This window comes from Eucyclogobius newberryi, unplaced genomic scaffold (assembly GCF_026437365.1).
Source record: "Eucyclogobius newberryi isolate DKJ021-1_F unplaced genomic scaffold, fEucNew1.0.hap1 SCAF_1, whole genome shotgun sequence".
Lineage (NCBI taxonomy): Eukaryota > Metazoa > Chordata > Actinopteri > Gobiiformes > Gobiidae > Eucyclogobius > Eucyclogobius newberryi.
The window spans coordinates 39,011,216-39,038,590 of record NW_027315723.1 but is presented as its reverse complement, the minus strand read 5'-3'; the positions used below and the strand labels follow the sequence as shown (position 1 = coordinate 39,038,590).

The window sequence follows — 27,375 nt, the reverse complement described above, 5'->3', positions numbered from 1 at the left end:
CCAGTTTGAAGAGTCCCTCCGCCGTGTTAGAAAGACCCCCCCAAAAAACACATTTTCACAACTAAAAACATATTTCCTGTGGTAAATGTCCTAAAAGTGCGTGTAGAAAAACGTTTTCCTACATAAAACTTTGAGTCATGTTAAACGTAGTTCGCATTTTTACTCTTTATAATTCACCAATCCGTTTTAACAGGGGAATATGGTTGCCTTTTAACTTGGTTACCTTGAAAATGTGTCGGGGTATATTGGCATAAGGATCAAAAATGTTTAATTATCGTTTTTTGTGGTTCTTATTCTTTGTCTTTACGGTATTTAATAAATCCTGACGGATTCTAAAAAATCTGGCATTTCGCTCGGAAGCTGCTGCTTCATTATTGATGGGTGATGAAAAATATCTTCAGAAAACACGGTAAAGCGATAAAATATAAGTATGTTTTATAAGTAATTGTTTGTGTTTCGCAAGTGTTAGTTTATTTCTGTATCTTTATCACAATATACAGGGGGATTAGACAATATCTGATATTATTGCTGCTTTCTGCGAACAAGTGTACATATAAACTTACCCATCATCATATTCCTTATTCTAAACAATCAATAACAACCTCAACCTCCAAGATGATCATCCTGCGTCATTTTCTAATCATAATAATACCCAGATTGATTGAATTTATTGTTAAAATAGTCGTAAATATTGAATCAGGGGCGTAGTACGCACTCGGACGAAATGCCACGACTTTAGTAGAGTCCTCGGCGGAGTGATCTGCCTGCGCACTGAAAGCCATGTGTATAAAGATTCCGGTCTATTTAACGGAAGTCTCTTTCAATTTCCCTGCGTCAGAGAGCAGAGGGATAACGCTTTGGTCCCGTTTCAACCTACAAAAAGCAACAAAAACAATAAACAAGGTACGTAGTTTTGCTCTATTTCGATGTGTGGTAACGCATTGTGTACCAGGCAGTCTCGTTCACGTTAGAAATTCTCCCAATCCCTAAAAAACAAATGTCAGGATTAGCGTTTTACCGTCGATTTGGAGAGCAGCATGAATCGGCAGGTGTATTTAACATATAATTGTTTTTAAACCTCTCTGTGGTATGAATCGAGGCCCTTAAAGCACCACGATGAGCCTGTGATGCGGCATTGCAGCAGTGTGTTCAGGATGGGTTTACAGCCCGTGTAATGAAGACTATTATGGAAGCTTTGGGGTTAAGTTTGCGCCTCCATTTTATTTCCTCTGATTATTAAAAGAAGAGGGCCTTGCGTCAACGTTTAACTGGAACAATCTGAACCTGACCCAGACATTTAATAAAACAATAAGGTGTTTACACAATCCGATGGGGTTTGTATTCCAATAATATGTTATAACGTACTCCTTGGACAGGGTTTATAATGTTGAGTGCCGCCTGGCCCGTATTGTTGGATGTGCGGCGCGTTATGAAACCTCGTGATGTTTCAACCCTCACAAACACGAGTCCCTCACGATGTGGCGCGGGACCGTTTAGTTGTATTTCACGGCACAAGTGTCACGCTGGCCTCGGTACAGTATATTTGAGTGTGTTTATTGCCCTCTCCGGCTGCTTCAGTTTCGTTTCTGCGCCTGAAACACGTGCAGAGGACTCCATTGTCTGCCTGCTCACGCCATGTTGGATCGAGGCTACTTCCGCCTCTCGCGCTGCAGCCGGTTTAGGCTCGTGCGCTTTAGGAACTCTACTCTTTTGTGACGTTTATTTCTGCTCTAGTGAAGCTACGATTTGGTGTAGTTGAATAAAAGCACTAGAAACTGTTTGAGAACTTGTAAAAAAACAGATTTAGTAGAATGTGGCCGACTTGCAGAATTGGTTTGAGAACATTGTAGTTCTGGTTCCAGCTGAACGTGTTTCCTCTTGACAGATGCCTGCCGATGAAGGAACGGAGGCTGAGACCTTTGCCTTTCAGGCAGAGATAGCTCAGCTTATGTCCCTCATTATCAACACCTTTTATTCCAACAAGGAGATCTTTCTCAGGGAACTAATCTCCAACGCCTCTGACGTAAGTTAATTTTATTTATTTTTTAAACATTGGCTTAAAAATGCCCACTGATGTCTTATGTGACTAACAGTCATTTTGTTGAAGGCTCTGGACAAAATCCGTTATGAAAGCTTAACGGACCCAGCAAAGTTGGACACTGGCAAAGATCTTAAAATTGAAATCATCCCCGACAAGGAAGAGAAGACTCTTACAATTATTGACACTGGGATTGGAATGACCAAAGCGGACCTCATCAACAACCTGGGAACAATTGCCAAGTCTGGCACCAAGGCTTTCATGGAGGCGCTGCAGGTACAGAACTCCTTCATGGCCAGAGTGATCCCACGAGTCATGCACGTCTTAAGTTTGTGTCTCGTCTCAGGCTGGAGCAGACATTTCCATGATTGGGCAGTTTGGCGTGGGCTTCTACTCCGCCTACCTCGTGGCTGAAAGGGTGTCTGTGTTGTCCAAACACAACGATGACGAGACATACCTGTGGTCCTCTTCAGCTGGAGGCTCCTTCACCATCCAGGCCGGTATGTGCCACACTTATGACTTTAGGCCTCCATGATTTTCTATTATAAAACTAACATTATTATGCTCTTTTAATGGTTTGAAAAGTCATGTTTTGTTTTTCCCCAGTTTCAGGAAAAGATTCACTTGAGCGTGGAACTAAGATCATTCTGCATTTGAAGGAGGACCAGATGGAGTATGTTGAGGAGAAGAGGGTCAAAGAGATCGTGAAGAAACACTCTCAGTTCATTGGTTACCCCATCACCCTATATGTAAGTGCTGCATATTGTAAGGCTTTTTATTTTATTTTTTTTAGGAAGCACTTGACTTCTGGCAATCTTAAGACTTAGGCACCCTCTTATTGATGACTAAAGATTTCCTGGTGCATTGATGCATTTCAGATTTTATTCTCAACTTGTTTTGTAGAACGTGTATGTAGTGTTTAAAGGTAACCTGACACTTTTTACATTAGGTGCAGAAGGAGCGTGAAAAGGAGGTGAGTGACGATGAGGCGGAGGAGGAGGAGAAGGATGGTGAGAAGAAGGAGGAAGAAGAGGGCGATGAGGGGGACGCACCCAAGATCGAGGACGTTGCTGACGACGAGGCGGGAGACAAGAAGAAGAAAAAGAAGATCAAGGAGCGCTACACCGACCAGGAAGAGCTGAACAAGACCAAGCCCATCTGGACCCGCAACCCAGACGACATCACCAACGAGGAGTATGGAGAGTTCTACAAGAGCCTCACCAACGACTGGGAGGACCACCTGGCGGTCAAGGTGACTAGATAACGGCTGAGATCTTTAGTGTCAAGAGGAGGCAACATGATTTTAGTAAAACTTGTACTTGACAAACTCTTAACTGGCTTTGGTGACACGATGAATAATAGTCAAAATAACGTTAAGAGCCTGCCAAAATGTGCTTTAAATATAAAATGTATACAGTTGGATCAGAACCGTACAGGCATTGTTTACTTATGGTTTCAAGGAATTCCACAATTCTGCATTTGCCTTTATCGTGTTTCCCTTGGACACTTGTTTTGGAACTGGTAATTTTGACTTCATTTCACTGCATAAAGTGTTTGCTGCAGCAGTTGAAGTGGAGGCAAGCGCTAAAATGATCAGGCTAAAGACTCTACAGTGAGCAGAGTGTGATCTATCCTTGTGTAACGAGATTGAACTGAGTCTGTTACACAAAAGCATGACTGGTAAATGCTCATTTTAACCCTTGTTGTGCTGACCCAAATTGTCATGCCTCTTTCACAGCACTTCTCGGTTGAGGGCCAGCTGGAGTTCCGCGCTCTGCTTTTCATCCCCCGTCGTGCTCCTTTTGACTTGTTTGAAAACAAGAAAAAGAAGAACAACATCAAGCTGTACGTGCGCCGAGTCTTTATCATGGACAACTGCGAGGAGCTCATCCCAGAGTATCTCAGTGAGTGGAGCAAACTTGCGTTATTACTGCACTTATACCTGGATATTTAACCTAAACTCATATGGGCTTCCACTATTTGTAAACTCTGCTTTTGATTCCTTGTTTTGCCCAGACTTTGTCCGTGGTGTGGTGGACTCTGAAGACCTGCCTCTGAACATCTCCAGAGAAATGCTGCAGCAGAGCAAGATCCTCAAGGTGATCCGCAAGAACATTGTCAAGAAGTGCCTGGAGCTGTTCGGCGAGCTCTCAGAAGACAAGGACAACTACGGCAAGTTCTACGAGGCTTTCTCCAAGAACATCAAGGTACTGCCACATCTCATCGCTTTTTGGACGTTCTAAACAGAACAGTCAGAATTACTAGACTGTTGCAGAATGTGCAGTCCATCAAAGCATTCATGATTTTTGTCCTGCAGCTCGGCATCCACGAGGACTCTCAGAACCGTAAGAAGCTGTCTGAGCTGCTGCGCTACCACAGCTCTCAGTCTGGAGACGAGATGACCTCCCTCAACGAGTACCTCACCCGCATGAAGGAGAACCAGAACTCTATCTACTACATTACAGGTCGGCCTCCGACGCGCTTGGTTTCTCTAGTTGTGAGATGCTTGTGTAGAGTAATGTGCATTTAAAAGGTTAGACCACACATCAGTAAAGCTTACTTCATATATTAAAAACTTTGCAAAAAGCTTAATTTGACATGGGTAGTCTCATAACTGGTCCCTAGCAACCATACTGTAGAGAAGAGCCAAAGCTAGTCTTAATTACTCAAAAGATTTGACTTTCTTCCGAGGGAGGTTGTCAGAAGCTGCTCATTGTGCAGGAATTGTCCCTGACTTTTGTTTTAATGGGAATTCTGGTTTGGAACTCTTGCTACTTCCTGTAGTCACCCTGCTATTTTAATTTACACGGTATTGTCCCAACAAATTAGTAAAACATCACAACTTGCCATGTACTTTGATGTGCAGGTCCATCGTTTGGTCAGTTATTCAGGGTTTGTCTGGTTTTAATAGCTTTGAAGCGTACGGTGCTCATTTTGACTTCTCTTAGGCGAGAGCAAAGACCAAGTGGCCAACTCTGCCTTCGTGGAGCGTGTCCGTAAGCGCGGCTTTGAGGTGTTGTACATGACGGAGCCCATCGACGAGTACTGCATCCAGCAGCTCAAGGAGTTTGACGGCAAGAACCTGGTGTCTGTAACTAAAGAGGGTCTGGAGCTGCCAGAGAACGAGGAGGAAAAGAAAAAGATGGAGGAGGACAAGGCCAGGTTTGAAAACCTGTGCAAACTCATGAAGGAGATCCTCGACAAGAAAGTAGAGAAGGTATGAGCCCATAATGTGAAAGTTGAACCTGATTTCTAAAGATTCACATTTTAAAGAAATACAGTCTACTTTTCTTCACTAAGTAACTTCAGCTCACATGTGGTGATCAATATCAGAACTAATAATAGAAAGGGCTGAGCATAGATCTGTTCTGGTGAATTCAATGTAAGCCCTGTGCGCTCCGCTTTTTTATTTATTTATTTTTTTTGAGGACTCTTAACAAAAGTGAAGGTGTATGGCACGCTCTTGAAATCCAGTTTACTGATTAGCATTTTGAACTGAGTTTTCTAACATTGTGTGACCTGTTTGAAAAGTAGCATGGAAAAACTAGTCCTGTTTTTTATATTGCTGGATGACTGCATTTTGAACCTGTTTTACAAAGTCTTTGACGTGACAAACTCCTCCTTACTAACTGGTGTGGCCTGCTCCTGAAACTTGCAGTAGTTAATTGCCGTTCCTCCCTCAGGTGACCGTCTCCAACAGGCTCGTCTCGTCGCCCTGCTGCATTGTCACGTCCACCTACGGCTGGACGGCCAACATGGAGCGCATCATGAAGGCCCAGGCTCTGCGTGACAACTCCACCATGGGCTACATGATGGCCAAGAAGCACCTGGAGATCAACCCGGACCACCCAATCATGGAGACTCTGCGGCAGAAGGCTGAGGCGGACAAGAACGACAAGGCGGTGAAGGACCTGGTCATCCTGCTGTTCGAGACCGCGCTCCTGTCGTCCGGCTTCTCCCTCGACGACCCCCAGACCCACTCCAACCGCATCTACCGCATGATCAAGCTCGGCCTGGGTAAGCGGCTCTGGTCATGGCACCAATTTGATTCAAAATGTACTCTGAAAAGTTATCGTTTAGGAAGTTATAAAGCTTTAACTCTGAAAACTGGACTTTACTTTACTTTAAACCCAAAATGTAACATTGTGAAATCCCTGAACTGCATGGATTTTATTTCTATCAAGTTGATATTGTATAAGATATTTAAAAGGGTGTGTGCTTCTGAATGGCTCATGACCTCTGATCATGTTGTAACGCTTGTGTTGCAGGTATTGACGATGACGACATGCCCATCGAAGAAGCGCCCACTGCTGCCGCCCCTGATGAGATCCCACCACTGGAGGGCGACCTTGAGGAGGACGCTTCTCGTATGGAGGAGGTCGACTAAACTCCGCCCCCGTCAGACATAACTGTTCTCTTCATTAAACATAAGTCATTCCCGTTTGTGATGGACCAATGTTCGGAGCGTTCTCTGGATCATGCGCACTGTTTGGCTGTAAAGTTCATTTGTTTTCCCTGCTGTTGCACTGAGTTTTAAGATGGAGCGAGAGAAGATGGTACATTCCAAGTGTGAGGGGCAGTGCTCGTGTGCAACGCCGCCGCTGCATGAGAGGACCGAGTCATTCGCCTGAGCCCAGGCCCTGTCTGTATTCAAGCCTTTGTTTTGCAGAAAATTAAAAGATCTAATACCCTAACTCCTTGCCTGCTCATTACTATTCTGAGACTGCAGTAACTTGAAATGCAAGATGCTAAACTATTGTCTACAAAAACCTTCAGTCATTACAGTTATGTGACCTACTTTCGTGTCTAATGGTGGCTAAAAATGGAGCTGAGACTTGAGTGACGCTTGGTAACTTGACTTTATGTAAACCTTATCAAATGTTTTGAAATTAATCAGTAATGTTTGGACTAAGAACCATGAGTTGAGACTCTTAAACACCTTTGGTCAACTGGTTGAGGATTTAGTTTTTTGGGCAACTGGACCTGCAAACTGAAAATGGCTGTCCATTAGATGAAGCTGTGGGTTGAGTTTCTTCAAAAAAAAAAAAAAACTCACCTGAAGTGTATCACTTGAATACTGTTGACAGTTGTCTTCCCGCTTTACATTCATGAGGTATGACACTAAAGGCTGATATCTCCCAGACTTACTGCAGAACTGAAAACAACTAATGGATTAAAGCACAAAGTGAAACCCCTTCATTAAAGACCGTTTCTAATGGTCTTTTCAATTTTTGTAATGCCCAACTTGACATCGGTTGTCTCTTAACAGTAAAAACATAGGGGCGATGTCCCAGGGTCCCCTACAAAAAATGACAAAGTGCAGAACCTGCTTGTCTGCAGTTATTGCTTGCATGGTATTAAACGTTTCTACATGTCAAGGCAAAGTCAGATCTGTGAAGATGTGAGTCCTCAGGGTAAGAATACATGTAGTTAAGTGAAAGATGAACATGAGCTCAAAGCGGGGGTCGTGTCCTAAATAAGCTCAAATTGCCTTTCATGACAACATTGGAAGTTCTTCTCAAACGACACAGGTGTGGTTTGTGGTAGTGGAAACCAAGTCTTTGCTTTCCAACGAATGCTTTTCTTCACAGGAAACAAAGACTTCTGCCTCAGTCACAGTGAATGTGAAAGCTTAAGACGAATAGTCAGTTCAAAAGAATTGTGACCACTTTAGAGGCAGCGTTGGGTCAATTCAATTACAGTCTTTAGTCCAGAATGGTAAACCTACTTTTATAAAACTAGGTAAGAACCCATTGAGATCAAAAACTTCTTTTTCAAGGGTCATCGCAATAATTTCTTCTGTCAATAATAAAATGATCTATTGTGACAACCATAATCATTTAAACCATGGATCCTTTACAGAGACATTCTTTTGGTGTATTTTATATTATGAGCTCTGTATAGAATAAAAAATGTCATTTGGAGGTTCTCAGCCGACAAAATGTAGAAACACTCAAAACAAATTGCAGCATCATCTTTTCCACTGGTGCAAATGCAGTGAGTGTGCATGTTCTAAAGGTCAAAGGTCACAGGAGTCAAAAAACCCCAACCTGAAACCATCTTTACCGTCAAATATTACTTCCCCAACAGTCTTGTTTCCTTCTGAAATTGCTGCTAAAAGTACTGTTTTTAAATGCCATCACTGTCATTCGAACATGTTTTGACACGAACAGGCCGCATTCGAGAAATAAAACGGCTCCGTAGAACCCCGAGGTGTCATCACCGGTGCATTTCAAAGGGGCCAAACAGTTATAATCACGAGACATTATTATGACGCCACAGGCTGAGCCCGTTTATTCAGACAAAATATAGGTCTGTCTCACAAACAAGCTTGAAAATACACACGCTCGAAGTTTTTCAAAACTTGCACTGCTTCGAGTCATTTGGGGCCAATTCACCAATTTTATTTATTTAATTCTATGTTTCTTCAGCCCAATTCTGACTTCTACATGTCTGTGACACACTTCCAAAATAAACAGCAGTAGCCTTTAGTTTGGCAAAATAACTGATGGAGAATACTGCAAATTGTTAATAATCTCATCAGTCATTATAGGTTCAGTATTAAAAAAAAAAAAAAACATTCAGTCATTATTTTCCTTCTTTTTTGACATTTTGTAATTCTTTTTCCTTCTTTTTTGACAGAAGTTGTGTCATTAAAATCTGGCAATCGATATTGGCCATAACAAACACTGGATGTTGACATTTGACCATATTGTACAGCCCATTTTGCCCAATGACTAAACGCAGACGCTCCATCATCCTCCCACCAAAGCAGCGCCGCCTCCTCCGTTGGCACGGCAACAGAAGGTCAAGAGTCGCAGACAGGGGCTTGTGGTTTCACTCGTTCACTTGCTGTAGACGGCGTAGGGACGTGGCAAAGCAAAGGCACAAAGGAGGTCATCTCCATTTGACATGATCAACAGAGACCGGAAAAAGTCACACCACACGCCAACAACATACAACGCTGTAAAATGCTGTAAAATGCTGAACACTTTTAGATGCTCGAGTGAGTGAACACGTGACGCTGCCTTAGAACCGGTTTCGTCTGCGTTTAACTGCCACAAACCACAAGCTTCAGTCACACAGACAAAGGGAATGAAGTGTCACAGATATTAACTTTAATCTAGACAAAAGTTGCATACTTTTATGGTTTAAATTCATGTGTTTTATTTATTATAACTCCAATAAAACATTAGAACGAGTTTCTGAACACACTTCATATCTGTTTAATGCGTCATGTCCCCCACGTCTCCCAAACATTCACATGAAGAGCCTTTTATAAAAGTCCATAAAGTATTTCTTAAAGTTATATTTACAAGGATTTAGTAAAACATTTACTCAAATCTGAGACAAAGTAAAACAGGAACATCAAACTATGGTCGAACAATGAAAACACAATCAGTACATGGAGCATATTAAAACAGAACACTATCTAAATAATATGAACAAATAAACGGTGCATCTCAGTAAACTATATAAACTACATTATACTATAAGATAAATACAGACAAAAGACTTCAAATATTTCACATTTTGAATGTCACTTTGTCCACTATAACAAACCAATTCGAGAAGACTCAAATAAGTTTACTTAATGTGTTGATATACACCTTCGTGAGGAGAAACTTAAATATCTTATATTAATATTGCAAGAATATAATTATAAAAAACAGAAGTTAAAAATAAAAACCTGTTGTGTGTGTTGTTATGCAAACATTAATGTTAAAAAATCCCAAATAAGCTGAACATTAAGAAACGCGGTGAGTTTATTACTTTTTTTTAAAATAAAGCTCACATTAAGGAAGTTAAAAGGCCTCTGGTTTTCAGAATAAGATACTTAGACATATTATGCATAAATCTTGCTTTTTAAAATGACTTTAAATTCCCTTTATTGGCCTTTTCATGTTTTCTAACTGAAATACACAAACCTTTCAAGGCATTTGTCTTCCATTTAGAGAGTTCATAAAAGGTCAACACTTCTGAAATGAATTTGTGGTGTTTGGACTTAAAAACAGAAGAGCACTTCTGAATGTAGCATCACTCAATTGGGTAAATCTGTGGTTCTCAACTTTTTTTCAGTGGCGACCTCCATAATAACGGCTGGCGTTTGCGACCCCCACACCCAAAAAATAGACGACACGCAAAGTGATGAAGTAGCCTTATTTCTGTGGATTGTTATTTTCAGGGCATGGGCAGAAATACAGGAATTTGGTCAGCAAGTAAACAGGAATCTACATTTACCACTGCGTTTGAAGGCGTCAAGCCTTACATCTGACTGTTTTCAATATTCCCCACATCATCCCACGACCCCATGGGGGTCCCAACCCCCAGGTTGAGAACCATGGGTGTAATCTAAACTAAAAAGTACAGTTATTGATGGCAGGCACACTACCTGCTTGTCTCCATGGAGATGGAGAAATTTAGTGTCATACTGTGGAACATTCTAGGCAAAGCATCCCTATGGAGACAAGCAGAGGTATTACCCAAGGATCTGGATAGAATATTGCTTAAACCTGTGGTGAGTTGGACTAGTGGTCAGTCCATTGGAACGGCAGAGAAAAGATTCAGTCCAAAAGTCCAGAAACCATTTCCCCCAAAACAAACTGCTGGTGTTCAGACACTGAACGTACCATCCCACTGAACTGAGCTCCGCCCATTGACTCAAACTGCCATGTGCCCTTCTCGTACCTCCTCCAGATAAAGTTTTGCAGTGCACCTTTAAGTAATTAAAATGGTTCGATTTAGCATAATCTGTCTCTCCAAGTTTAGACAACTGAACTGAAACATGATGCTCATGGGAATGAACAGCATTTTATAATGGGCCAAATAAGGACAACAGTATGTGATTAAATGAAAATGCATAAAAAAATAAACACAAAATTTAAAGTCTGAAGCATTAGACATTCAGGCACTCGAACTCCTCCTTAACGAAGCACTTAGACTTCTTCCACATGTAAAATCCCCTTTGTACTGTAAAAGTAACAACAAAACAAGAGGGGAAAGTTACCACCAAAAATGTGGCTTGAGTTTAATTTCACCATCTTCTTTACACTTTTTGTGCCATGGGCAGCGCTGATCTGCGACTAGCCTTCATGCGACTCCGCGCGTACACACGTAAAAACAGCGCCAAAAAAACTGTAAACATCCCGAATCCCCCGACAAGCGTTACTGCGTGTCCGTAGAGGAAGCAGGACAGGAGGATGGCGATGGCCTGACGCAGCGTCATGATGATGGTAAACACCGCCGCGCCAAACTGGCTGATGGTATAAAATATAAAGAGCTGGCCACACGCCGAGCACACCGAGAGCAAAACTGCGTGAAAAGCAAATTCCGAGTGTCGCACCATGAAGGAAAACGATTCAAAAAACGCCCCTTGTTCCAGCAATGACCCCACGGTGAAAAGGCAGGAGAAAAGGTTCACTCCGAACATCATTTGCACGGAGGACATCTTGTATTTAAAGAGATTGTCCTGCCAGTTGGACGTGAAGCTGTCGAAAACGATGTACCCGGCCAGGATGATCACGCCGCTGAATGTGGTGACGGTGGACGGATGCTTGTCGGGGGAACTCGAGAGCAGAAACATGCTGACGCCCAGGGAAATCAACATGGCGGTCAGGTACTCCCAGTACTCGTAGCTTTTTTTGGATATGATTTTCCCCATGAGCATGACAGGGATGACTTTGGACGCCTTGGCCAGGACCTGCGTGGGGAAACTGATGAACTTGAGCGCTTCGTACTGGCACCAGCTGCTCATGATGTTGGAGAGCGAGGCGAACGAATACTTGTACATGGGCGCGCCGTGACGTGGCTGTTTGAAGAGCAGGCACCAGAGGCCCGACACGGTGAGGGCCAGGATGCGGTTCATGAACACCAAGAACTGGGAGTCCTGGAAGCGCTCGCCCTCGTCCTCCGGGGACTGGGCGCCGTACGAGCGGGTCATGACGCGCTCCTGAAGAACGCCCCATGTCAGGTAGGACGCCTGGTGGAGACACACAAGGACACGGATTATGCTTTTTCAGGTACTTATTGATGATATACTTAAATTATAGTTCATAATTCAAATAGAAACAGGTCCATTGACTTCCTGTTGAAAACTGTAGAACTGATAAGCCCCTTTTCCCCCTTAAAAGTATCTACGTGACATTTGAGGACATCCATGTGAGCAGCAGAATGAGAAATCGATGTGATACAGTGGCGTCGTCTATGAGTTTCATATTGATCACTGATGCTTCACTATTAGTACCCTCACTTTAGTGCTTTCTCTCCGTGTAGACCAGCACAAGCTTTACTCTCCTCTTTACTGTCACTCCTTTGAGGTGTCATCTCTCCTTTTTCTGTTTTCTCTTAATACCGTGAGGTGCAGGCAGCGAGCTGTGGGCTTGGTTAGGTTTAGAATCAAACTCTGAATGAACAGATGCGCCGGGGAAAATGATACATAACATAGCCTTGTTCTGCTGTTCAAGCTACAAAATGTATTTTACTTGATGTTAATCCGCCTCATGTTCACGGAGAAAGGTGCAAACGTGAATGAATGGAAACTGACGACAAAGCAGTGACACACGACTCCCTGTTGCGTTTTACAATTATATATATCCCAGGTCACTAATAGACTCTCAAAACATTCGAGTTAACCGTGCAAGCGCCTGACTGACGGAGAACAAGCAGTACAGCCTCCTCGTGTTAGACGTGTTATACAAGAAGAGCAGAGCAGACGTGGAGGAGGGCAGACACAGGTAGGCGGACAATTAAAATGCTCCTAAATGCAAAGGTGCAGATGAAACACAGAGACACGAGCCCACGATCACTGTCAGCCTTTTATGAGCTGGCCCAATTTGTCCCGCTATGAAATGATCATGTCTTGGCCCAGACCAAGCCCATGAGCCGCTGCCCACGCATCACCGTGCGTCCGATTGCAGCACGTAATGAGAACGCTTTAACAGCACGTAATGAGAACGCTTTAACAGCACGTAATGAGAACGCTTTAACAGCACGTAATGAGAACGCTTTAACAGCACGTAATGAGAACGCTTTAACAGCACGTAATGAGAACGCTTTAACAGCACGTAATGAGAACGCTTTAACAGCACGTAATGAGAACGCTTTAACAGCACGTAATGAGAACGCTTTAACAGCACGGGAGATCAGTCGTGATGTCCGTTTTATTCAAGTCAAATGCGGTCTGATGAGAGTTCACTTTCTGCTCTCTGTGATGTTCTGATCAGGAAAAAAAGCTGAATTCTGCCGCACATCTCATGTCGGCTTTTGTCTTATATTCTACCTCAAATCAACTTTCTAAATGAACTTAACACACATTAAATTGAGTGTATTGCTTTTGGTTCTGGCTTCCTTAGTATCCAGGACTTTCCATAGTCATGAATCATCTACTAATAACAATATAATCCAGTATAATCCTCCTGTGTCGTGGTAGTCATTAACAGCCCCGCCCAGTGACTCTACCATAATACTACCATTACATTCAAGTACTGTTTGGATTTGGCTGCACAAACACGATGCAGGTGGATGTGTTCAGAGGGTGGAGCGTGGCTTTACCTGCAGTCCGGCCGCACACACCACTAACTTAACCATCTGTTTGACGGAGGAGGCGGAGTCGGGGTCGCTACGGGTCGGGATGGAACCATCGTCTATCAAACTCGTCTTGGCCTCGTGTCCAAACACACAGGCCTTTATGACCGGGAAGCAAAGTCCACTGCCTGAAAACAAAGCAAAACATAAATGAGCGACAATCAATTTAATCAAAGCAATAAAACGCTCTGCATTTGCTCCGCCGCTGTTGACGTTAAAATGTGATAGTTGACGATCAAAACCAGTGTTTTTCAATCTTTCTGAAGCACACGTTTTGGCTGAAAATAATACAAAGCAATTTAAGATTAAATTAACCCAACCCATAATACAAGATTTTGAGTAAAAAAGGTGGCTTATGTAGCAAATATGGGCAATTGTGATTGTTTTCTTTACTTTCTTGGATCAGATGTTTGCTCAGCGCACAAAACACAAAACGGTAAATTATTCAGTCAAACCCATGTGTGAATCTGTGGAACACTGGTTTCGAATCAATGTTCTAAACTGTATTACACAGTGAATATGGCAAGTTTTACCTCATTATTACTTAACTCTGAACCTACTGTCGGTGGGCGAGTTCTGAGATGAGGGAGAAGGCGATCATCTGTTTGAAAAGAGAAGGGATTCTACATTTTGTGAGCGTTTTGTTTTGAGAGTTTGAGGAAACGTTTAGTCAAAATTCATCCTAAAGTTTTATAAATGAGACCCCTGGACCACATTTTACCAAAACACACTTTCAAGACACTTTCAAGTTTGGAGAGAGTGGGATTGTGTTTCACCTGCCTGAGAGTGGAGAATTAAAGTATTCAATTGGATTTATACAAAATAAATCTACCTGGCGGGATTTTTTTCATTCTTTGATCCATTTATCTACATTTATTCCATATATAGTTTATCCAGAGCCATCTTTTCAAATGGAGCCACTCCCTTATTCTCAACTTTTGCTCCTAAAACTTAAAGGCGCAATGGACGATTTTTGGGCGATTTGAGAACGCAGGCGGAAGTGCGCATGCGCACTCCCCCGTGTGGACTGATACAACACACACGTGCGTTTGTTTATTAGAGCGACGGATCACATCGCATCTCTCGTCTCCCGTAGATTTCCGTCCACTTCTGAGTCAGCTCGAACAGTCTTTCTCCGTCTTCATTTTGCCCCGTACACTGAGGGAACTATATTATGATAGATCCATGCGCTTAGGCACGCGGAAACGTGGGGACGAGCCTGACGCGGCTGCAGGTGAGCGATAGGTGCGTTTTATGATTGATACGTGGCAGGACAAATGATTTATCCACGCCACGAGGAAATATTATAAAAAAAATTGCTGAAAAAAATCGTCCATTCCACCTTTAAGCCTCTCCAAGTCTAGCACGCTTTTCACGAGTTCTCTTTTATTTTTTTAATACATTTTTATTTCCCCGTTTCATTTGTTTTGCTTTTGTTCTTACTTTACCCCCTCTTCTGGTGTAATAATTGTTGTTGAGTTTGTGTATGTTTTATGTTCTGATGAGTAAATAGTAAAAAAATTGAAAAAAATAAAATGGAGCCTATGCAACTCTCGAGATTTACTGATTATGCAATGAAGGGGAATCTAATTATGTTAACAATTACTATATTGTATAACCAACTATATTCATTTTAGACTGTGTTGCACTTGGGTTAACTCCTTGTTCGCACAACACAGTCTATTGTCCCATTTGAGACACTCACTGCTCCTTTTGAGACATTCTCTGATAAGGACGGACACCTTCCCGGAGCTGCAGACTTTAAGGCCACAGACGTGTGAAAGAGCTCATGGAAGAATACTGGAAGGAGGCGTCAACAGTCATATTCCGCCTATATCTGAATGTTATAAATATACAGCAGAGCAGGGATTTCGGCGTGTCCAGACTACGCGCGTGTAAGTCGCCGGTCAAATAAGCGCTCTGTTTATCTGTATTATTCTTGTACATGGTCGGGATTAAACATCTGATTGATTTTAACTTGCTGATTCATGTCGGTGTAATCCCCCATTCGTCCAGGCGTGTTCCACAGTAGAAAAAGCTTCAGTTGTAGTCATCTGGACTCAGTTAGAAAAAATAGACGTTTCGACTCTCATCCAAGAGTCATTGTCAATAAAAGAATTTAGGTCGAGAACTCGATACTCAATATTTATACTATTCTGTGGTAAGTCCAGCCCATTGGGAGGAGCCTTCCTGAAGAGGAAAGAGTTGTTTGTTTCAACAGAAACTTACCCTTGATCCAATGCAGTGAAGAAAGTTGTAAAGAACGTTACATAGGTGAGACGAAACAGCCTCTACACAAGAGGCTTTATCAGCACAGAAGAAATACAAGTTCAAGACCTCAGAGCGCCGTGCATCTCCATCTTGAAGCCTCTAATCACTCGTTTGAAGACGGGGAGGTGAAGGTTTTAAGCAGGGAGAAAAGATGGTTTGAAAGAGGAGTTAAGGAAGCTATTTTTGTTAAAAAAGAAAAACCTTCTTAAAACAGAAACGGAGGTCTAAGGTTCAATCTTCCTGTAGTCTACAATGGTATTCTGAACCCCTGGAGAGTTAGAGGACCAGTACCAGGACATTTAGATGCTAATCAGGTACTCAGGGTGGGTGAGCCAGGGTCTCACAAAGACAAAGGGGATACTAATAGCCCATTAAAGGTCTGAATAGGCTCGGTAGATACAAAGAGGGTAAGTTTCTGTTGAAACAAACAACTCTTTCCTCTTCAGGAAGGCTCCTCCCAATGGGCTGGGCTTACCACAGAATAGTATTAATATCGGAGTTCTCGACCTAAATTCTTTTATTGACAATGACTCTTGGATGAGAGTCGAAACGTCTATTTTTTCTAACCGAGTCCAGATGACTACAACTGAAGCTTTTTCTACAATTGCTGATTCATGCCTTTTCTTTCATAAACGAGCACGCTAACAGCAAGCAACATTCAAACTTATCCAACAATGAGCGCACCATTCACAAACATTGAACCCAATCCTTATTTGCTTGGGATCGGCTCCAAAAACATGTTATATTAATATCACGAACTTGAATAATGGCGTTGCTTTCTGAGGCTATTGTGATTTGGCTTGTGTGCATTTACTTAAGCGTTGTGCAAGTCTCTCCTCCACGTGAGTTAGTCCAGTAATTACAGAAATATGACCCATAAACCGGGACAACCAGTCTGCAAACCGACACTTCCCACCTGAGAATATTGACACCCGCTCCGGCTCGGTTCCAAAACGACACATTAGAGAACGTGAACTCTGACATACGAATCTGCAGCCGTACCCGTGTCTAAATAGCTGGAGCGCTTGAAGTATCTGATGAGCAGGTATCCCGGGACGATGATGGTGGAGTATCCGAGCATGTTGACCAGGAAGCGAAAGGGCCAGAACTGCTGCCACGTGTCCAGGAAAGAGCCCTCTGCTTGGGACGCCGCGCTGCAGGGGAACAGGAGCAGCACCAGCGCCGCCCACGCCCTGCGGGACCACAAACAGCCTCGTCAAATACATGGGACATACGGGGGTAAATGTGTTCAAAAGTGGAGCGGGAATGGTGTTAGTGGAGGTGTAGTGATGTCAAGATGCCGGAAGAACTCAAAATATATCATCGAGAGCATTTTCAAAACAAAAAAACTGATTTAATTTCAGTCTGTACTCCATAAAAGTAAAATTGCTGTGTTTGTGCCACACTTAACACAGTTTTATGTGACATCTAGAGCTGGGGGATATGACCAAAAATGTATCACGTTTTTTTTTTTATTGGACAGGACAAATGTTTGAAAAGGGGGAAGAGAGAGTAGAGACATTTGGCAAAAGGTCAAGCCGGGCAAACCACGTGTGCATCGTCTTTAATCAAAAACACTGGTGAACGTTTAGATTGTGTCAAAATTTATTAAAAAGAAAAGAAAAAATTTGCTCTAGAAAAAGTCGATACAAACTCAAACTTTCAAACTCAATTTAGTTTCTAAATAAATCTCTTCTTATCTCTTATCTTTTTTTTTTTAGTTCAAGGTTTTAGACTGACATTTTTAATACAAACTAACAGTACTTTCTTTATTAAACATTGTGGTCTTATTCTAGTTTTGATTAATCATTCATTTTTAGGTATTGACACTTAGTTTTGATACTAGATTTGGTATCGATTAATATCTGCTTTTCGATACTAGTGACAACCCCATCAAGTAACATCCATTTTTAGTGCACATTTGAAACACGGCTATAGAGTGATATTTAGTCACTTTTATGGTTAAAAGAGCACTGTGTAACATTCATGGGGAAGAGTTAACCTAATGCACCTATGAAAAAAGGTGCTATAAGTCGCACCTTTTTTCATAGTTTGGGCCGGGGTGTGACTTATACTTATATTCATACTTATATACTTATATTCCGGACTTATGTGATATTATTTGTTATTTGCACACTTGCAACCGCATTTCATACTCCAGTGCAACAATATATATTTTCTTCTTCTCTATTATGCATTTTTTGGCTGGTGCGACTTATACTCTGTATTTATCACCATGGAGACAAGCAGGTGGAGCAACAGGTAAAATCTGTGGCGAGGTAACTCCTTCTAAACTGGTTTATTACCCACACTTAAAAGACATTCACTCGACTGCAGGAGACGAGACCGATATATATAGGGATGCATACCTAAACCATAGGAGTTACAAAAACTAGCATAAAAATCAACTCGAATCACTATAAAGCAATCAACTTAGCAGTATCAAAAGTAGAATATGAAAATATTTTATACAACAAATCAAAATTTAAAAAAAGCCCCTTTAACACGCGACGACGCACGCAGCACATTAACAATCACAATCAACGCACGCGGCGGCCACAGCTTAAAACAGTTCAAATAAAGCGATCTTACCGACTGTCGCTTCAATGTTAATATGTGGATACACGGTTCACTTCAGCGTTCACATGTGGACACACGGTTCACTTCAGCGTTCACATGTGGACACACGGTTCACTTCAGCGTTCACATGTGGACACACGGTTCACTTCAGCGTTCACATGTGGATACACGGTTCACTTCAGGCATGTGGATACACGGTTCACTTCAGCGTTCACATGTGGATACACGGTTCACTTCAGGCATGTGGATACACGGTTCACTTCAGCGTTCACATGTGGACACACGGTTCACTTCAGCGTTCACATGTGGACACACGGTTCACTTCAGCGTTCACATGTGGACACACGGTTCACTTCAGCGTTCACATGTGGACACACGGTTCACTTCAGCGTTCACATGTGGACACACGGTTCACTTCAGCGTTCACATGTGGACACACGGTTCACTTCAGCGTTCACATGTGGATACACGGTTCACTTCAGCGTTCACATGTGGACACACGGTTCACTTCAGCGTTCACATGTGGACACACGGTTCACTTCAGCGTTCACATGTGGATACACGGTTCACTTCAGCGTTCACATGTGGATACACGGTTCACTTCAGCGTTCACATGTGGACACACGGTTCACTTCAGCGTTCACATGTGGATACACGGTTCACTTCAGCGTTCACATGTGGACACACGGTTCACTTCAGCGTTCACATGTGGACACACGGTTCACTTCAGCGTTCACATGTGGACACACGGTTCACTTCAGGCATGTGGATACACGGTTCACTTCAGGCATGTGGATACACGGTTCACTTCAGCGTTCACATGTGGATACACGGTTCACTTCAGCGTTCACATGTGGATACACGGTTCACTTCAGCGTTCACATGTGGACACACGGTTCACTTCAGCGTTCACATGTGGACACACGGTTCACTTCAGCGTTCACATGTGGACACACGGTTCACTTCAGCGTTCACATGTGGACACACGGTTCACTTCAGCGTTCACATGTGGACACACGGTTCACTTCAGCGTTCACATGTGGACACACGGTTCACTTCAGCGTTCACATGTGGACACACGGTTCACTTCAGCGTTCACATGTGGACACACGGTTCACTTCAGCGTTCACATGTGGATACACGGTTCACTTCAGCGTTCACATGTGGACACACGGTTCACTTCAGCGTTCACATGTGGACACACGGTTCACTTCAGCGTTCACATGTGGACACACGGTTCACTTCAGCGTTCACATGTGGACACACGGTTCACTTCAGCGTTCACATGTGGATACACGGTTCACTTCAGCGTTCACATGTGGACACACGGTTCACTTCAGCGTTCACATGTGGATACACGCTTCACTTCAGCGTTCACATGTGGACACACGGTTCACTTCAGTGTTCACATGTGGATACACGGTTCACTTCAGCGTTCACATGTGGATACACGGTTCACTTCAGCGTTCACATGTGGACACACGGTTCACTTCAGCGTTCACATGTGGACACACGGTTCACTTCAGCGTTCACATGTGGACACACGGTTCACTTCAGCGTTCACATGTGGATACACGCTTCACTTCAGCGTTCACATGTGGATACACGCTTCACTTCAGCGTTCACATGTGGATACACGCTTCACTTCAGCGTTCACATGTGGATACACGGTTCACTTCAGCGTTCACATGTGGATACACGCTTCACTTCAGCGTTCACATGTGGACACACGGTTCACTTCAGCGTTCACATGTGGATACACGGTTCACTTCAGCGTTCACATGTGGACACACGGTTCACTTCAGCGTTCACATGTGGACACACGGTTCACTTCAGCGTTCACATGTGGACACACGGTTCACTTCAGCGTTCACATGTGGATACACGGTTCACTTCAGCGTTCACATGTGGATACACGGTTCACTTCAGCGTTCACATGTGGATACACGGTTCACTTCAGGCATGTGGATACACGGTTCACTTCAGCGTTCACATGTGGATACACGGTTCACTTCAGGCATGTGGATACACGGTTCACTTCAGCGTTCACATGTGGATACACGGTTCACTTCAGCGTTCACATGTGGATACACGGTTCTCTTCAGCGTTCACATGTGGATACACGGTTCACTTCAGGCATGTGGATACACGGTTCACTTCAGTGTTTTCATGTGGATACACGGTTCACTTCAGTGTTCACATGTGGATACACGGTTCACTTCAGCGTTCACATGTGGATACACGGTTCTCTTCAGTGTTTGCATGTGGATACACGGTTCACTTCAGTGTTTGCATGTGGATACACGGTTCACTTCAGTGTTCGCATGTGGATACACGGTTCACTTCAGCGTTCACATGTGGATACACGGTTCACTTCAGCGTTCACATGTGGACACACGGTTCACTTCAGCGTTCACATGTGGACACACGGTTCACTTCAGCGTTCACATGTGGACACACGGTTCACTTCAGCGTTCACATGTGGATACACGGTTCACTTCAGCGTTCACATGTGGACACACGGTTCACTTCAGCGTTCACATGTGGACACACGGTTCACTTCAGCGTTCACATGTGGATACACGCTTCACTTCAGCGTTCACATGTGGATACACGGTTCACTTCAGCGTTCACATGTGGATACACGGTTCACTTCAGCGTTCACATGTGGATACACGGTTCACTTCAGCGTTCACATGTGGATACACGGTTCCGCGCTGTCTCTCGCATTTTTAAACTTATTTCGCCGGCTTCAACTTATACCCGGAAGACGCGTGTGTCGCTAATTAGGGTCCGGGTGTTCCATTGACAGCGGCGCATGGCAGTGTTTACGTCTTTTCCAGCGCGAATTTCGCGATCAATGGAAGGTTTTAGATGGTCTAGATTCTAGAACAAAAAGGATATAGTCTGTGAGTGCTAGATTTTTTATAAGTCCAGAATCGAATCACCGGGGTTTCGTTTTTTTGGATCTGAACCTAACCGTTTTTACAAGTCCAGATCGGGTCCGTTGTACCGGTACGCTGCCCTACCGATATATGATACGTCTTCTGTTCAGTTCAGTCAAAACAAGAAGTGAAGAACTTCAACCCATATTATAACCTGATCTTTTAATCACTCAAAGGTGTTTTCAGAGTTATTATTATTTGAGTATGTTGGCCTACACGCCTGTGACACACCCTCTGCTCTCTTTCTTGCGGCGTGGCTATTTGTGCTCATGTCGGTGTGAATCCTGCTCACTACAGTGGACTGAAGCGGTGCCAACACTTAAGGACCAGAGTCAATACATCTCTATTAAGTGTTGACCATAAGAATATTCAAGATTATATTCTGATCATCGTTAACCTGACCCTGCCAACACACACAGAAAGTTCTTTTATAACAAAGTGTCATCATTACATAATTATTTCTAATTTTCATCTATAATATTCTCCATCTAGAAGACTCTGTTCATCATATTTCCACCTTTATTAGGTTGAAACTGTACTGTACTGGGGGTGCATAGCTATATTTTTCTGATCTCGATCGAGATAGTCAGATGATATTATGTCAATCACACAGAAATGTGTTAAAACATGCCATTAAATAGGTCTTTAAACATTCAGTTTGTTAAAGTTAAATGATCAGATTAATGTGATGTCTGGAGAATCAATCACAAAAGTGCAGAAACATCACCTCATACTCTTATCTTAAAAGTTTTTCATTAAAACATTTTTTCAAAAAGCCATTTTTTATCAGCTCTATTTGTAGCATTTTTCTCTACAAACAGTGCTATATTTAACGATATTATCTACCAGTATTTTTTTTGTTCGTTACAAACAGAAAAAATGTAAAAGACAAGACCACAGACAAATTTTGTAGAATAAAAAAGACATGATTACGAAAAAAAAAAGGCATCAAAAAAATAAAGTAAGAAAGTTCCATTCAGTCCAGTTTCTGGTCAATTTGTTCATTTCTTGGGTCTGTGTCAGTTATGGTTTTGTCCAGCTGCAAGAAGTATGTTCCAAAGGAATCCATTGTTTTCCATATTATCTCAAATTTGATATATTGTCCACCTTTAATTGTGACCTGAAGAATCCGAATCATGATTGACATCTGCAGTTAAATTAAGTTACCATTCCCCCCCCCTTTACCTACTGTATATCAATATAACTTCATATCCAATGAGCAAAACTCTCATTACCCTGATCTTGTAACTTATACTTCTTCATTATATGTAAAATAAATAAATAATAACAATAATTCTTATTGTACCTCCATCTGTCATTGTGCAGCTACAGGACAACGTCACTGAATGTCTTAAACGACAACTCACTTCACACTTTACACGTCTAATCTACAGAACCTGTTAAACATGGTTTAACACGAGGGAAGGGACCGGAGTCCGACCGAAAAAGCTGTTTGAACAGTATCATAGATGCACATGTGAACGCACACACGCAAACGCACACAGACACACACATACAGTTCCACCAGACTTGAAACCGGAGCGTCCATGTTTGTGAGAAGCTGCTTCTTGTGCTTGCTGTCGTGGCAGAGTGTGTTTGCCGTGGCGGGGTCTGCTCCCCAGGGGCCCGAGGAACATCACACTGCCTCCATTGTACAATACACACAGCCTCACCGTGAGGCTGTGCCTCACGGTGAGGCACAGCCTCACGCGCACAGCCTCACGCGCACAGCCTCACGCGCACAGCCTCACGCGCACAGCCTCACGCGCACAGCCTCACGCGCACAGCCGCACGCGCACAGCCGCACGCGCACAGCCGCACAGGACTAACATTGTTTGTTATAAAGTCTGACAGCAGCAGAAGGAAAGACCTGCGAAATCTCTCCTTCACACAGCGAGGGTGGATCAGTCTCTCACTGAAGCTGCTCTCCAGAGCGGACAGTGTCCTGCAGGGGGCGACACTCATGGTCAAGCATAGATGTGAATCTAGCCAGGACCCTTCTGTCCTCCACCTCCTGCACCGAGTCCAGAGCACAGCCCAGGACAGAGCTGGACTTCTTGATGACTCTGTCCAGCCTCTTCCTCTCCCTCTCTGTGATGCTGCTGCTCCAGCAGGCCACACCTACAGGAGGGCTGATGCCACCACAGAGTCATAGAAGGTCTTCAGGAGTGGCCCTGTCACTCCAAAAGACCTGAGTCTCCTCAGGAGGTAGAGCCGACTCTGGCTCTTCCTGTACAGTGCGTCTGTTATGAGTCCAGTCCAGTTTGTGGTTCAGATGAACACCCAGGTACTGGTATGGGTCCACTCTCTCAATGTCCCGTCCCTGGATGTTCACTGGTAAGGGGGCAGCAGGGTGGCGTCTGCGGAAGTCCACCACCATCTCCTTGGTCTTCCCCGCGTTGATGAGGAGGTGGTTCCGCTGACACCAGTCCACAAAGTCCTGCTCCAGTCCCCTGTACTCCGCATCATCGTCGTCTGTGATGAGTCTGATGATGGCAGAGTCGTCAGAGAACTTCTGCAGGACACAGCTGCCTGTGTCGTGTCTGAGGTCTGCAGTGTAGAGGGTGAAGAGAAAGGGCGCGAGGACAGGGGCCCTTTTGCACCACGGACCGGAATAATGTAGGTTTTATTTTCACGGACCGGTGTAACAGTTTATGTCGCGAAAGTGGGCGGGGCTTGGGCTTCCATTCGATTCAGCTCGGAAGGCGAAATGTTCTCAAAAGACGCGTTTGTACGTTATTAAGTGTTATATTCCAAAAGATCCAAATTGGAGTAACATAACATACAGTTACACGTGTCCTCACTGTTCTTCTGTCTGGTGGAAGCTCATCACATAAATATGGCAGTCAGCAGAGTTGTTCCCTCAAATATACGTTTAAGATCACCGTCATTTTCAATCTCCAACAGCTGATCCTCTTGTTGCACATGCTCGATTCGCCCGGTTTAATCACAAATGGGTCGCGGATCCATTCACGTGCAGTTCATGGATCTTTTGTGCACAGGAAGTAGCGCTCAAACTCTTGTAAAAGTAAAAACAGGTGATCACGCAGCAGTTGCAGAATGCTGGCCAAGGAGACGTGTCGTCCAAAATCCTCGCTGGCTCCTCGTCTGCTCCTCGTCTGCTCCTCGTCTGCTCCTCGTCTGCTCCTCGTCTGCTCCTCGTCTGCTCCTCGTCTGCTCCTCGTCTGCTCCTCGTCTGCTCCTCGTCTGCTCCTCGTCTGCTCCTCACTTGGCCTTTTCCCCTTTGCAAAAATGCTCTCCAAAGACTTTTGTTTTTCCACTCATTTTCGCGGCCTTGTGGTTCTACTTTTGAGCAGCGTGTTTGATGCGACGCATCCGCGATGACGTATCATGTATAATGCACGTATCAGTTATGTCCTCACGCAGGACAAGAGCAGAGATATAATATACTTACCATTATATTTAATGGATTTTATTGGCAATTTCCTATAAGGCTTTTCATTATATATCCACAGACGAGCTTCTTAGTGTGTCATGAGGGACAGGCCAAAGTTACGTCAGAGAAGATGCTGTCACTGATAGATTATTTGTGCGGCCCGGTAGCAAACGTGTTGCGGACCGGTACCGGTCCGGTGGTTGGGGACCCCTGCTCTAATCTATATTTAAATTGCATTTCAAGATGAAATGTATGTTCTTGGTCCTGGATTTTATCAAATACATTTCTAAAAACTCTTTTAGAGTTTAGAGTCTGTAAAAAGTCCAGAAAATGATTTACAATCATGAAAAACTTTAACTTTAACTTAATTGTCCACTACAGTGGAAATGTGTCTTTTGTTCACCATCACATGAAACAATCAATCTATCAAGCATTACAATAAATAAATATGATTAAAAAGTCCATTTAAAAGAGTTCAGTGCTTATTTAATAAACTGACAGCAGTTGGCACAAATGAGTCTTTGTAAACCCTCTTCGTTGCTAAGGGCGTTTCAGTATCAGCGTCTTGATGGCATAAGCTGAAACTCGTCACATAGAAGATGCTCAGCATCTCTGGTGGTCTAGTTCTTTTCCAATTCTCTTCCCTGCAGTTTTTACTTTTCAGTTTAGTGTGTTCTTGTTTTCCACAGTCAAATAGTCAAACCAAACAGAGATATTAGAAAGGACACTTTCAATCAGACTTACATAAACTCTTTCCAAAATATGTGAGCAAAACATATGATTAAATCAATAATAATGATACAGTAACTAATATAACAATGTATTGATTACCAAACATTGTGTGCGATAAAGTTTAAGGTTGATCATGTCCTAAAGTAAAAGAGGTTTTAATGTCAATGATGCACAATGTCACATGTCCATTTTCTGTAGTTTTGGAAAATAACAGCCTCCAAAAACCTCTTCCATTTGGTTACTTTGCTGTTCCCTACTTTATTTGAATTTTGACATTTAGATTATAATTGCTATATTGCTCCATGGGGGAGGTTTTACACTCAAGGTTAACTCAACAAATATAAGACAGATTCTGAGCTTGAACATTTACCAAACTATAGAGCAGAACAGAGTATTATCTTTAACCAGGACTAAAATGACTATTCCAGGACAAATCGCAGGTCTAAAGAAGAGGTAAATGTACTAAACCAGGTCTAACCATGGTCTAAAAAGGCACTTAACTGAGACCAAGTTAGAATAAAACCAGGACAAAAACCCCAAATAAACTATGAATAAAATAGTGTAATACATCTGGCAGTTACACTGTTGCTGCATTGTTTTGATCTTCACAATGTTTGATCTGCTATGATTGTTCTAGTTTGTAGTTTGTCGTTGATCCAAGCCTGTTATTTAGTGTCTTACAACAACACCACACCTGTGTAAATGTTGCCCTCGGGTTTTCGTGGATAATATACGGTTATATGATGAATAACATATTTACCTCCATGAAATTGCCATAATTTTCCCGTCAGCCTCGGCTCACGCCTGTGACACAGATCAGATCCCTCCAGCCCCAGCTCCGCTCTGACCGCGCATCAAGACCCTCAAACCCGCAACAAAACTCCTCACTAATGGAAAAGGGTCCGTGTGTCTGAACCAAGCCGCCGCCCGCGTCTGTACGAGCGGATTCCTCCTCTCAAAAGCCGATGTGTTCCCTGTGCACCGGAAGTCCCGCGAGCTCAGGCCCTTCCTCCGCCCAGTCAGTCCACGGGCGGAAGGACATATGAGGCGGGTGAGGCAGGAACAGCGCCCCCTGAAGAGACGGAGGAAGAAATGCACCCAAAAGCAGTCTGTACAGAAGGCCGACAGAAGGCCCCGTAAATTCTGTGTTTGGTTCGTGGTTTGGTTATTACCATGGATCTGTTATATCATATTATTATTATATTATTACTTTGGTGTTTTATGGTGGTTGGTATCCAAGTGCGCCAGACTTAATTCTTTAGACTTTATTATTTTTCCCCACAGAAAATAATAAAGTGGAGTATCCAGTAGAGGACGCTCCATCCTTTGCCTTTGCATACCTCTGTTTAAAAAAAACAAAAAACGTTACAACTCTTATCCAAGAGTCATTCTCAATCAGCAAATTGTCTGGGAACTCAGGGTTTACATCCTACTCCGTAAGCCCTGCCCACCTCCTGGGAGTTTATGGCTTCACTTGAGACCCCGTAATAGGCTATCTACATCCTATTGTAACATGACTTTCGCCCCCCTCCTCACCGAGTACCTGATTAGGTACTCTCTCGTCCCATGGTTTCAAAACACTATTATATACAACCGGAAGGTTTGAAGATAAAGGAATATAATCAGCGGTACGAGTCCGCCAGAGAAATCAGGATATAGCTAGTTCTCGAACACAACATCTCTCTCTCCTTCTCCCTCTTTCTCTTTTTCTCTCCCATTTTTATTATTACTCTTATTTATTTATTTATTATGATATAGCATAAAACACTTACTTTGGAGGCGGACAACAACAGTAAGCTGCCAACCGCCATTAAAAGTAACACCACAAC

At 43.2% G+C, this 27,375-nt stretch overlaps 2 protein-coding genes across 2 annotated transcripts; one reads left to right on the top strand and one right to left on the bottom strand.

The window, feature by feature from the left end:
• The first annotated feature begins 748 nt into the window (after nucleotides 1–748).
• hsp90ab1 (heat shock protein 90, alpha (cytosolic), class B member 1) lies at nucleotides 749–6,730 on the top strand. The gene is made up of 12 exons (XM_072446005.1): nucleotides 749–903; nucleotides 1,886–2,023; nucleotides 2,108–2,314; nucleotides 2,385–2,538; nucleotides 2,645–2,787; nucleotides 2,988–3,290; nucleotides 3,777–3,942; nucleotides 4,055–4,245; nucleotides 4,356–4,503; nucleotides 4,987–5,255; nucleotides 5,722–6,055; nucleotides 6,307–6,730. Exons 1-12 carry the CDS (start codon nucleotides 781–783, stop codon nucleotides 6,423–6,425), a joined length of 2,295 nt encoding a protein of 764 aa, XP_072302106.1. The 5' UTR covers nucleotides 749–780; the 3' UTR covers nucleotides 6,426–6,730.
• A 2,537-nt stretch (nucleotides 6,731–9,267) lies between these two features.
• On the bottom strand, nucleotides 9,268–26,557 carry slc35b2 (solute carrier family 35 member B2). The gene is made up of 4 exons (XM_072445975.1): nucleotides 26,307–26,557; nucleotides 16,895–17,085; nucleotides 13,589–13,749; nucleotides 9,268–12,017 (listed from the first exon to the last, which is right to left on the bottom strand). The coding sequence occupies exons 1-4, from the start codon at nucleotides 26,321–26,323 to the stop codon at nucleotides 11,085–11,087; spliced, it is 1,302 nt and encodes a 433-aa protein (XP_072302076.1). The 5' UTR covers nucleotides 26,324–26,557; the 3' UTR covers nucleotides 9,268–11,084.
• Nucleotides 26,558–27,375: the final 818 nt, after the last annotated feature.